Genomic DNA, 12,574 nt, shown 5'->3' with positions numbered 1-12,574 from the left:
GCAGGGACCTGCAGGGACCCCTGCAGCCTCCACCCAGCGCTCCCCACCTCATCCTCAGCCCCCGCGCGGCCTCTGACCTGCTCGCAGCCGGAGCTCCCATCGCTGCAGCTCCTGTGGGTTACTTCCAGAAGGAACTGCTGCCATCCCTCGGCTTGAATCATCAACTGCAGGAAGGAACAGACCGAAAGTTAGCCCTGAACCGCAGCCGGCTTCCAAAAAAAAAAAAAAAACAAAAAAACAAGGAATCTTTCCAAGAGGCGGAAGAAGTGAGCTGAAAGCTGCACGGCACAGCTGAGCAGCCCCAGCACGGGGCTAAAGAGCCACTGAGTGTGCTCAGACAGGGCCCTGCTGCAGCTCCACTCCTCAAAGGGGCTTCCTAGAGCTCAGAAGGTCTCCGTGTCCTCTCCAGAAGGCAATTAGTTGGGGTTAAGCTGAATTGAGACACGCAGAGAGGAGCCAAAGCCTCTCTGGGCAAGTGAGATCAGAAATAGCAGCTGTCTGTAACACAGGCTGGCAGGATGCAGCACCTCTTGCTGGTTTATCAATAATTTAAATATTTATAAAAAAAAAAGTTAAACAGAAGAAAGAACAAGACATAAAGACAGTCTAGAGTATCAATATAGTGTTTAATATTCTTAAATTGAAAAAAAAATATACTAAAAAGATAAAATTACATTTGCCATCACATGATAAAACCGTTTGTCAGTACATTGAAAGAGTCAGAAGTATGACATGAAGTACATCTCCAGTAGTTTACACTTCACTGTTTCAGTTTACACTTGTTAAAAAAGTAGCAGCCCATATTTTTCCTTCTATTTACAATAATTTAAATATTGTCTTCCACTCTAGTGACACAAATAAAATTATTCTGCAAAGATTTCTTGTTTTACTTGAAGATGATTTTGTTACCAATGGGGAAAAAAAAACAAACTCAGGAAGAGATCAGGGAATGCTGCTTGAAAGAATCCCTTTGACTGCAATCTGATGGTGCCCACTCCAGTAATTAAGGAGTAGTTTGATGACTTTGCAGAACTTAAATAAAATTACATTAAATTAAGCAGGTTCTCCATTAAATAACAGCAGCTCCTCTGCTTCCAGAAAGGGTGACCGAAGAGAGGGCTGGCAGAGATTTGTCTGCAAGGCAACTAAAAGGTTGCTTCCAAAAGGAAGTCCGATACACTTTCTTTGAATAAACTACTAATAATAAACTGCTGCATGTATTAAGTGCTTCAAATGAAAAAAAATCAGTTGCATGAAGTGTTACAAGTATCAACTGCATTGTTTTTACAGGAAGAACAGGTTTAAGAAGTAAAACCTTATGGAGACTACCGAAGTATCTTGCTTTGCCAGCAGGAAGCTTTCAGTGCTATCAGGGAGAGGCCGCCTGGACATACCTTTTAAATAACAGCACCATAAATATACACACGGCGGTAGCAGACGGCCCTCCCACCTAAATCTGCTGGTTCAGAAAGGTACCGGGCATTTACAGTAACTCAATAAATCAAATTAACACATTTGGGTGTTTTGTTTGGGGTTTTGTTGCTTTTTTTTTTTTTTTTTTGGAGAGATTGGGTTCTGTGTTTTTTTCCCTCCTGTGAACTTTTCCAGCTATTACAGGCTGTAAGGCCATTTTTTGTGAGTTTTTAAGGTAATCCGTGCATCGCTGAGAAAACATCCCTGTGGAATTACCAAGCTTATCCTCCACTAGCTTTGGCTCACTCAGTGCAGCCCACACCACGGGGTCCGGCCTCCAGCTCCAATCCTTCACACCAAAATAGGGGAAGTTGAAAGCCCGTGGCCCCGCTATTCACATTTCCATTTCTTTACCCAACGTGCAGGTGCAATTCAAGGTGCAAGGTGAGATTCGCTTCTAGTCTGATTTTCTACAACGTAGCTCCGAAAAATAACTCAATAAATACAAAAATAACACTGACGGCTGGTTGAAATAGATGCAAAACGCTACAGTAAACAAAGCCGGAGGTCTTCTTCCAGCACAGGCAGACACGCTGAATTTGCCTTTTTGTATTTTGGAAAGCTGAACTACTCGACCTTCCAAATTGCGATTTTCCCTTCCTCCTTTCCAGCACCACTGAGGACGTATCTGTCCTCTGCCGAGCAAAGTGCCTTTACTGTGTCGGCGTGCCCAACCAACTCCTTCTCCACGCTCTTCTTCTCAGTGCTGACCACGTAGATCTTCCCTTTGGTTTTGCCCTGGGATGTTCCGCTGCTGCCAACCCACATCTGGAAGAAAAACGTAACAGAATAATGCTTTTTGATAGATTTTGTTCTAGGACACAGCCGAGACAGGAGTTTTGCATGCCGTGAGAATAAAGTGAGGGTTCTGTCTTGCTAAGCTGGAAGAAGGGAACACTGAGAATCTCCCATATATGTATTTATTGGATTCAGGGTTTTCCCTACAAAGAAAGGGGTCCTGAAGAGCATCCTTAGGAAAAATAAAATAATCAGGCTAACAAGTCTGACTTCCATCCCTGGAAAGACAGCAGAGATCATCACAGGGAATAAAATCACTGAGTAAATGAAGAAATTCTTACTGGTGGTGAGCATTAATACAGAATATTTTTTAATCTGATCTATTGGGAGCAAGTCAGCTGGGCTTCTGACAAAAAAAAAAAAAAAAAAAATCACAAGAGTGCAGATGAGAATGTAGAAGAAGAACTATTTTTCAACGAATCCCACAACTAGAGAAGTAAGGGCCCCGTGTGGAAACTAGAAAGAGTTCAGTTTCATGCAGAAGAAAGCACTTCTCTTTATACAGCTGGCAGTGAACTTCTGGAACCTGCTGCTCCAGGAAGCTGCCAAACCTGCAAATTCAAGATGGAATCAGATTTACAGAATTTGGGTCCAAAAATAGATGAGACTGAGGAAGAAATATACCCATTTATTTCTTGTTTAGTACCCCTCAACAAGATTTGAGGAGAGTGAGTGAGTTTAACTGCAGAGCTGTGAGGAAGAGGAGCGTGGGTGCTCCAGGCACGGTGACAAGCTTGGACAACAGGGGCAGGCTGGAAGATGGCGTTTGAACACTCAGGGTCAGGAGATGGAGCACGCAGGGATATCTTCCAGTTGTTTCTTTGATATCAAGGTTAGTTAAGGTGGAGTTGAGTGAGGAATGAGTTAAAGAGAAAAGGAGCAAAGTTCAAAGTAGAGCAAAAGAGCCCTTAATGATATGGCTTTCCAAACAACCCTCTAATTTACAGGTTAGCTTTTCTCATTTTCTCATTGTTTGTCTATTAACATTTTCTTCCAAAACTCAGTTGCAGGAGCCTTTAGATTAAATATCAAGGGACCTAAACTTCCCTTCCACAAGAATTCCACGTGTAAGAACAGTCCAAATGTCTCCCACCTGGTTTTTAACTTGGATCATGCAGGTGATCTCAGAGCAATCCTGAAGATGAATTTTTTGGGGCGTGCTTGTGAAGTCTTTGGTGTTCCAAATATACAGGTCACTGCTCCCTGAATACGATGCCCACACTTCATTTCTCTAAAGGGCAGAAAGTTGTGTTTAACAGCACTGCTGACAGGAAGCATAATGTGATAAGTAATTATATTTTCACTTGTAACACCACATAATGTGGTGTGGAGGCAGCATGACTACCAATTCAAATTTAATACCTCAGGAAAGAGCTGGAAGCAGAGGAAATATGAACACAAATCCTTCAGGTGGCAATCAATTTTCATCTGCAGTCGAAATTCATAAGTTGACATAACGAGTATGCAACTTCCAGTACCTTCAATACAAAAGAGAAAGCGCTGTTAGCAGAAGTGCCTGCTTCTTCCACAGCCACAAAGCAGGGGGAAAACAGGCAAAATAAAGCAGATGCATCTAACAGCTGCCTTGTTTCTCAAATCAACAGTGAAATCTTGGAGGTTCTTCTTCCTCTTTTTTATAGCATCTTTTTTTTTTTTTTTACATCTGTCCTTTCTCTAAACTCTGGTTACCATTCTGTAGCACGAACACCTGTTAGGAATCCAAAAACACTGCGAGGAGAAAAACCAAACTCCTTTACAATAGGAGATCTAAAGGAGTATTAGGAGATAATCCTTTACCCAAACATAAATCCTGCCTTTATTTATCTAGGCTTCTGCAGAGGGGATGACAGGTTCAGGGCCAGAAGGCAGGCATGAGGATTACCAAGTCAGACCAATAACATCAAATCTAGCCAAAATATCAAATGGAATTTGCAAACATCATTGTCACTCTAGACTTTAAAAGGGCTTTTTCAAAGCTTTTCATTCCAATTTACAGGGAAGGGCAGACAAACAGGGTGTAGCAAGGAGTCATATCCTGCAGTAAGGATAATACCTTTAGGAGAAATCCGAGCTAGCCAACTATGAAAGTGTTTTGGAAGCCTTACCCGCTGAAGACTGCTTAAACAGACCAAGTGGAAAGAATATCACATACTGAAAAGTCAGTGTTTGAGATTAATGGATTGTTCTGCCTAATAAAACAGCGTATCGTGTGAAGATTTAAAAAAAAAGTTAATTGTTAGAGTAATGAACTTACAGCACCACAGCTGGTCGTTATGAAGTTTGAGAGAAGTGAGGTTCTGGCAGGGCAGCTGAAACGCACGGTTAACTTTCAGAGTGTTGATGTTCCAAGCGATCACTGTGCCATCTAAGCTGCTTGAGTACGCTTCACTGTTGGTACAGATAAAAAATTAATAATGACAGCACAGCGTACATTCATGTTCACAACAGAATTCATGCACAGAAGAGGCTTAGCGTAAAATTTGCTATTTTGCAGGTAAGCCTAATTAACATTTTTCACTTCATAGACTGAAGTCCAAGAGGCTCCAAGCCAGACACAGATCATTTTAGCAGTGAACACTCAGCCTCGCTCAATTATTTGAAACAGTGACCAGAGCCTTGAATGGATGAGAACACATCCATCCTATCATCCTATCCCAAAAAAATGCCTAAGGAAAGACCTACACTTGAACTAGAGCACCAATTACGTCATGCTTGAGGAATAAAGTACAACAAAAACATCCCCTATAATCCTCCTGAACATTGTTGCTTGTTAGGACTTTTGATTAAGATTTTTGACACATATTCAGCTTGTCATTGACCACATCCCCAGATCCCTTTCTCTCCAGCCTCTCATCCCCAAGTCTGTGAATATATTCACAGTAGCCCCTTCCCAGGTGCATTATCTGACCCTCGCTCTTGTTTAACTTCATACAGTTGGTGACTGCCCAGCCCTCTAATTTGTCCAGATCTCTCTGTAAGGTTTTTTCCTTCCAACATCTCAGAAAATCAGCCACTGGTTTCCTCTATGCTCCTTGAGCAAAGTTAATATTTTTTTTGTTTTTGCTTCAGTCAAATAATTAAGGCACCATACTGCATCACTTAGACCTTTAACTGGTCCTGCACTGCAGGCTGAAGGTGCCCAGACTGATGAATACTTCTCTAGCTACATAAAATGTCTCTTTGTTTAACCACAGGAAGATTCTCCTTACATCCACGACTCTTCCAGTCTTTCACTTTTGATTGTAAATGTATTTTAAGACGAAAACAGTGTAATTAGATATACCTGGGTATCCCATTCTTCTTCTCCACAACGATGTCAGTAATATCAGAACGATGATCATTTAGCTGCTTATTACAGGACATGCTGTGGGTGTTGATTATATAAATTATGGAGTCTTGAGAGCCGATCCACACTTGACTCTGTTCTACCATCACCATACAAGTCTGGGGAGAAAAAGCAGGATTAAAGACAATTCAGAAGAAAAACACTTTTGAATGTAACTTAAAAAAATGCTGCATTAAGAGTTCCAGTAATTACCATAAAACTGTAACAAGATCAAGACTCAGCACTGCAGTATTCTATCCTTTGCTCTGCTGAAGAAGAGGGGAGAGAGGAAGAAAAAGAGAGAAAAGGGACAGATCTCTGCCAAGTTTAACCTTCAGTAATTAGGATTAATCATGTATCTTGGTTATTGACTCCAAGCTGTGTTTCCTGGCTTACACAAAGTAAAAGTTACAGATGGTGCCAGGGGAAACCACTGAGGTTGGTGTATTTCTGTCCTCTGGATTAGAAGCTGCACTAGCCACCTGACATAAACATACTTCCCACTTTAGTTAGAAGTGGTGCCTCGGAAAATATCATCTTCATTGCCTCTGGAACATCCTTCCCCCATTCAGAAACTTTTAATTTCTCTCCCAAGTCCCCTAAGTTCCAAACTTCTCTTCTCCTCTTCTTCAGAACAGGCCAGCATCCAACTCCTCCCCTAAATTTCCACTTCTCCTCCACCCCCAGCCCCTCACCATCAGTTTTACTTTTCCCTTTCTCCCACATTTATCCTCAAAGATGTTTCTCAACTTCTATGAAAGTCCCCTATCCAACTCCTTTGCTGCTTGTTCTTTCTTCTGCATGTTTTTCACTCAGTCCCAAACCTGATTTAGCTCTCCCTGTTGCTATTCTCTCCCTTTCAAGTTATTTGTTTCAAGTCAAGCATCTCTCTTTAATCTGTTGTTAGAGTCATCATTTTTTTTTGACTGCTCTCTCTCTTACAAAATCATCCACTGGTTTCCTTGCACCAGTTTCTAGTTCTTCAGCACAGATGACTTTCCGTGCACTCTTTAGGCTCTCCTCAGCTTCTCTTTATGTAGACTCTCTCCACTCAAGCTGTTTCAAAGCAACCTCCCTGCCCCAAGCGCCCATGCCACTAGCCCAGCACACCAGACCAGCACTCAACCCATCACTTCCCACCAGTTGAGTTGTTTCAGCATAAATCCATTTCCTCTCCTCTCCCTTTTCCTTAAAAGCTTCCATTTCTCCAAGCTGACCGTGGCACAAACGACCTGAATGTCCTCCAACAACTTTTAATGAGTAACAGCGTGGCCTAGCCCCACAATTCAGGGTCACACAGGTTCTAGCAACAGAAAAACCAAGCTGAAGCAGCAGTCACGGTACGTGTTAAGTCTCACCAGCCTGCAGCGGCCCATTCTGAAGCAGTGCTGTTGGATAGACCAGGTAGATGCATCGAAAACCACCACTTTCCCCTCATTTAAAGCACACCAGAGTTTCGGGTGAGCGGTGTCGGGTCTTTCTGTAGGGTCAAGATGCCCTAAAAATGAATCAGAGAAGAAAATAAACCACTTTTGGAGACACAGGGTAAAAAAAAAAAAAAACGTTATTAGGTTAGGCAGAGCAACTTCCTAACAAAATCCACCCATGTTCTGCCACTGAGCACTCCAGTTAATGAATTGGATGACACAGCTCATGATGAATTTGTGCTCCTAATCTATCTGTTGCCCAAATATTAGGAATTAAATGTGAACTTGCATCAGAAGACTAGTAAGGTTACGAAGTTAACCCAGAATTAGTTGCTCCACTTCCCACATTCATGCCCGCTGTGAACAGCCTCAGATACACGCCTTTTGTTTTGTTTTTAAATGTATGATCATATACTTTGTGTCTCATACATCAGTGCCAGCTGTCCTGCACTGTATAGATTTACTTTTGAATTAGATCAGGATCTTGCAGCAAAGGAGAGTTATTTCTAGGATTTCTCCTTCACTTTCTGGCTAAATGCATGTCGTGAGTGAGGCAGAAGTTAGGATCTCTAGGGAATTCTTAGTGTTTCCGAACCAGAACACCCATGTAAGTCATTTAATCCAGAACTTCTCATGTGCAGCACACTCCTCACTTCCAGACGTTAAACCTGAGGTGAAAAGCTGAATTTATATTCAAGTCTCATTAAGAAGTGGAATACGACTGCTCTGAAAAATCAGAGCCACGACAACCCAAATTAAGAATTTGAAATGATGAGGCTTTCATCCTTAACTTTTTTTTTTCCTCCAGCACATTTTGAATCAGTGAGGTACAAATTTGCAAACTACCAAACTTTTGCTCACAAGGAACACGGTAACACATTCTTCAGGAGTGAACCTAAATCAAGTGCAACAAATCAGACATTGGATCACACAGGATACAGTGAGAACCACAGGAATATGGATCTGTCTGGGATTTCAAGAGGTAGTACACTATTCCCTGCACTGTGGTTCCACAAAACACCCCCATTCGACTATCCTGGAAGATAAAAAGGAGCGGTGAATGATTATTGATCAATAATGGAGCATCCTTCTTCCACCCCGCTCAATAAATGAGGTGGAAGTCTTAATGGGAAATCAGCGCATTAACACATAATTAAAGACTATTATAACACATACACGTAGGAAAGCAAATTACAGCTTTGAAAATATACCTTGGAGTATCTTAATATGCAATATTACTGTTCTTTTTTAATGATTTTCCTGTTTTAGTATTCTATACGCAACCAAAGGCTGTCAGAATGTGAACAGAACCATACCAGGTGCTGGGAGATAACCTGCTTCACAGGCTAATTAAAGCTAACACAGAGAAATTCATCACCTCACCTGGAGTATAAAGCAAGACATCTATTGCTTGTGGAAACGTCTCACCAGCTGAGGGGTTGATCTTGTGCTTTAACGTCTCTGAGGTTGTTTTGGGGACCATCATGGGCACTGAAAAAGAGATGTAAAAGGTTACAAAGCGCATGCTTAAAGCCTGAAATCGATCTGTAATTTTTCTGAAAGAATAATTCTGCATCACTTATTAAAATTATTATTTTTCATTTTTCTTTCCCTCTAACTTTGGCTGACCATGAAAGCCCAAACAGTATTTGTATGAATTCTGGTAAGAGAATCACGCATACAACACCCAAGCAATAAGGAAGTGAAACAAAAATCCAGCAGCCTATATATGGACATAGACATGCCAACTATGTTGTGCACAGGAGCAAAATAAATAAAGTTACTATTTAATAAACTATAGCTATAAAGTGCAATTAGACTATCGTCATCTTATATTTCTGCTGAAATTAGCTTGAAAAACTTAATGTAAACAGAAGAAGCTGAGGCAGATGGTGAACCAAGAGCAGGCTTTGTGGTATTGCTGTGTGACTGACCTTCGTTTTTCATCCTGTCAAAATAGGACAGCTTAGAGGCTGCGTAGATGCTTTTGGAGGACTGCAGTGCACCAACCACAGCATCCATCAGGAGAACGTTTGTCAGCGCCTGCTGAATATACTGTGGATCCTAAAGACAAAAGTCTTGTTGTAGTTTTTTATTTTCACAAGTTATTTTTCACAAGGTTGTGTCCCTGGAGCACAGTCCATGCTAAGTGCAGTCAGACCCCATTTCAAACCCCACTCCCGCGTCCCATTTCACCCCCAAGCAAGGGCATGGAACGGGGAAAGAAGAGCTACTTTTAACTCATTGCACTGAAAGAAGTATTCCAGATCTGGAAGTTCAGACTCAGGATGTGCAAACGAAACCACATGAACTGCACTGATGGGAAACACGCAGCACGGACAGGATAGGGACCAATTTTCAGCCTGGACCTCTCTGCACAGAAGTGCATTACTCTTGATCTCAGCTAAAATGATCCAAAACCTTCCTGGAGAAACATCAAGACACATTTTCACTATTAAACTCATCACTGCTGGAGGATTTGGTGTTTTAGATGGAAACCATGGTTGTGTGATCTTTTTTCTCAAGGTTTCCGTAGCAGAAGAAAGCATCGTGCTGTTCATTCAAAGGGATCTACAACCACCAAGATTCCCACGACAAAAATCTTTCTGTATATTATACTTTTTAAGGGAAGCAACTTGTGGGAAGCTTTCTTTTGGGATCAATACTCCCATGCTGTAAGTTTAAACTATAGAATTATTTCCCATAACTGGTGAATAAACAAAAAGGTCCAGGCTAATGGATTAGAAAAAAGTAATTTTTAAATGTAACTTCACTTTTTTTTGGTAGTATTCTGGATGTACCCTATTTAGAAGAAACATCAGAAGCAACAGCTTGTTACTTAGCTATCATGTGCTGAAACCTAGAAATTCCAAGATTGATACATGAATAATTCAGAACAGAGAAAGCACACCCCTTATCCAGTTAGATATGCCCAAGTTTATACCTTGTGATCGTCTGCCATTTTCTTCCCAGCCCACATTTCTTTCACTATCAGGTGCCAGAGATCACACTCTGTTTTAAGGTTAGCTTCAAAGACTTCTTTTTTGGATCTTGTTGCAATCCTCAGAGTAGGTATTTTCAAAAGAAGGAAAGCTACAGTTGTGACCTTCACATCCTGGAAAGAAAGAAAGCAAGGAAGATGTACTGTGCAGGCACGGGTGAGGTGCAGACCCACGAGTAAAAACACTTGTGTTTTTACACACCTCCAGCTCTATATCCCACTGTGCTTTGCATCTTTCTGTAAATCTAGAGGTTACGAGCCCCAGATTTTTGTACCATGCCATCTTAGCACCCAGCACACCTCAACCCTGCAATTCTTGGCCTGAAAATCCAGAATTTTATCCGATCACTGATATCAGAGGTGTTTCCTACAATCCTCACTGAAACAGTCAGGTTGAAGCAAATCTCTTAGCAGAATGGAATAAGATTTGTGATCCAGGATCATGCAAGAGAAATTCCTCGATGCTCACCTCTATGTCCCTGAAAGCAGCAATATGGATATAGCCAGGACGTCCTCCTTCGGTCAAAAGGAACAAGCGTTTTTGGGTCAGTGCTATTTTTCCTACACCATAGTTAGTTTTAACTGAGCAAGACAACTTGTAGACACATTCATTTTTATCTAGGTGCTCTATTACTGCCGGTGGCAGATTTACTTCTTGAGCTTCTGCTTCGGTTTCTTTCCAGTAGTTGTAGAAGTCTCTAAATGTTTCAGGATCGATTTGTTTCTGATGCCCTAAAAAAAGCAGAATGCTGGTTACTGTGAGAAACTATTATACAGATTTAAACAGAAAGATGGCTTTAAAGGATAGCTTTAAACTTTCAATTTGTGCTTCTAACAGCATAATGGGTAAACAGAGTACAAAAAATATCAAGAAAAAAAAAAAAGTTGGCCTGGAAAAGAGTTTGGAGACAAAAACTTTCTTGAGAAGGATTTATAGAGAAGGAAAATGCAAAAACTGCACCATTATTTCTTTTCTTTAAATTCTTATCAGAAAAATCCAGCCAGACAATGGGAAAGGATTTGTAATCCCCTACTGAACTGAATATTTTTCATTATTACATTCCAGTTCCTTATCCTATACTGTGTTACTATACTACATACTTAACCTGGAATAAAAGTTAGACTTCCAGCAATTAAATACTTCAGCAACAGTTATTCCAAATACATAACTATTCTAAGAATTCAAGTGGGTCTGAAAGCAAAGTCAAACAAATTCTTGAGAGGTGTATTCTACCTTTGGCCTCAGAAAGTCTTGCTATTTTGACTAACATTTAATCCTTCGTGACACAAAATGTAACAGTTACTGCAGTGACTAGGTGCAGAAAGAACCAAACAGTGTTTTAGAAAAGCACTCTCAAACTGTTTTTAGAAATCTGTCACAAGACTCAGATCTCTTTGAGGAGATAAGAAAGTTCTCTCAAACATTGAAGTAACCTCTCCTTTTGCTACGATGACCATCCAAGAGGAGTTTAATTTGTAGCTACTTGAATTCTGGAATTTGCTAGGTGCTTTTAACAGTCTGCCACCTTACCAGGCTACCTGGTGATTTTTAAGAGTTATTTTCCATTGGCAATTAAGACAACACTTTTCTCATCTAAGCCAAAGCAGAACTGCACACCACAGATCACAAAACAAGTAAAACTACCTCATCTACACAATCTGGAAAACTGTAAGCTGTGTGCACATAAGCAGATTCCTTGTCTTTATGTCAATGTAGATAATCCATAAAAATACATTTTCTACCCACCTACTGTTAAGGCATCAAACAACCGATGTATAGTGTCTTTGTCTCTGACAATCCCAGACTCCTGGATTCGCTTCACAAAATCATCCAGTTGCATGTGTGTTTTTGGCAACGCAAAGTTTTTTACGTGGTCATCTATTTTTGTAACTTCCCTTTGTTTTTCCATCACTCGACTTATCAGCTTCTTCAGCTCAGGCTTGCGGTCTGCTTGAAAACGCTCAGAAGGAGGCATAGTTTCCACGATCTTTCTTACAAGATCAGTAGGAAAAATTCTTAAGTCTGTTTTATCTAGGTTCTGAAAGTCAGAAAGTGCATTTAGTAGCTTCCCTTGCATCAAGCTAATAAGTCCCCGGAGGTAGAAGTACCTTGCCAGCAATGCTGACTTGTCAGGTGGTAAGGTATTTATAGCTTTGCTGAGATGGTTGAAGAACTCTGTATAGTAGGAGTGAACACACTGGTACATCAGAGGAAAGTGAATTTCTGGGATTTTGAATGTGCTGACTGATTTGGAGGGCATCTTCAGAGCTAAAAACAAAAAAGAAGGTACACTGATTAGCGTAAGCAGAGAGTAAAAGTGTGAGTGTCTTCACAACCAGCAGTACTGTAAATAATGCGAAGAAATCCCAGTTGTGCTAAGGACACAGATGCACTGTACGCACATCCTCCTTATTATCAGAGTATTCCCTATTCTGATAACACCAGTAATAGAAAATGTATTTTAATTTGCATATTCGTATATATAATATGATACATATATATATAAGCACAGGCTCAAAGTGACCTAGCTCACCGTTTCTTTCTAGCAT

General features: G+C 40.8%; 1 protein-coding gene across 1 annotated transcript in view; it reads right to left on the bottom strand.

Moving 5' to 3' along the window:
• Window positions 1-609: 609 nt before the first annotated feature.
• DENND3 (DENN domain containing 3) overlaps window positions 610-12,574 on the bottom strand; it is a 40,393-nt gene continuing 28,428 nt past the window's right edge. The window contains exons 14-24 of the mRNA XM_084509005.1: window positions 11,772-12,293; window positions 10,494-10,756; window positions 9,968-10,138; window positions 8,958-9,087; window positions 8,407-8,514; window positions 6,955-7,094; window positions 5,555-5,715; window positions 4,526-4,659; window positions 3,634-3,749; window positions 3,365-3,502; window positions 610-2,241 (exon numbers count right to left, since the gene is read on the bottom strand). Coding sequence (XP_084365131.1) covers window positions 2,041-2,241; window positions 3,365-3,502; window positions 3,634-3,749; window positions 4,526-4,659; window positions 5,555-5,715; window positions 6,955-7,094; window positions 8,407-8,514; window positions 8,958-9,087; window positions 9,968-10,138; window positions 10,494-10,756; window positions 11,772-12,293 — 2,084 coding nt within the window. The 3' untranslated portion in view covers window positions 610-2,040. The remainder of the gene's footprint in view (window positions 2,242-3,364; window positions 3,503-3,633; window positions 3,750-4,525; window positions 4,660-5,554; window positions 5,716-6,954; window positions 7,095-8,406; window positions 8,515-8,957; window positions 9,088-9,967; window positions 10,139-10,493; window positions 10,757-11,771; window positions 12,294-12,574) is intronic.

The sequence above is a fragment of the Aythya ferina genome (assembly GCF_964211825.1).
Source record: "Aythya ferina genome assembly, chromosome: 2".
Classification (NCBI taxonomy): domain Eukaryota; kingdom Metazoa; phylum Chordata; class Aves; order Anseriformes; family Anatidae; genus Aythya; species Aythya ferina.
This window is presented reverse-complemented; position numbering and strand designations above follow the sequence as displayed.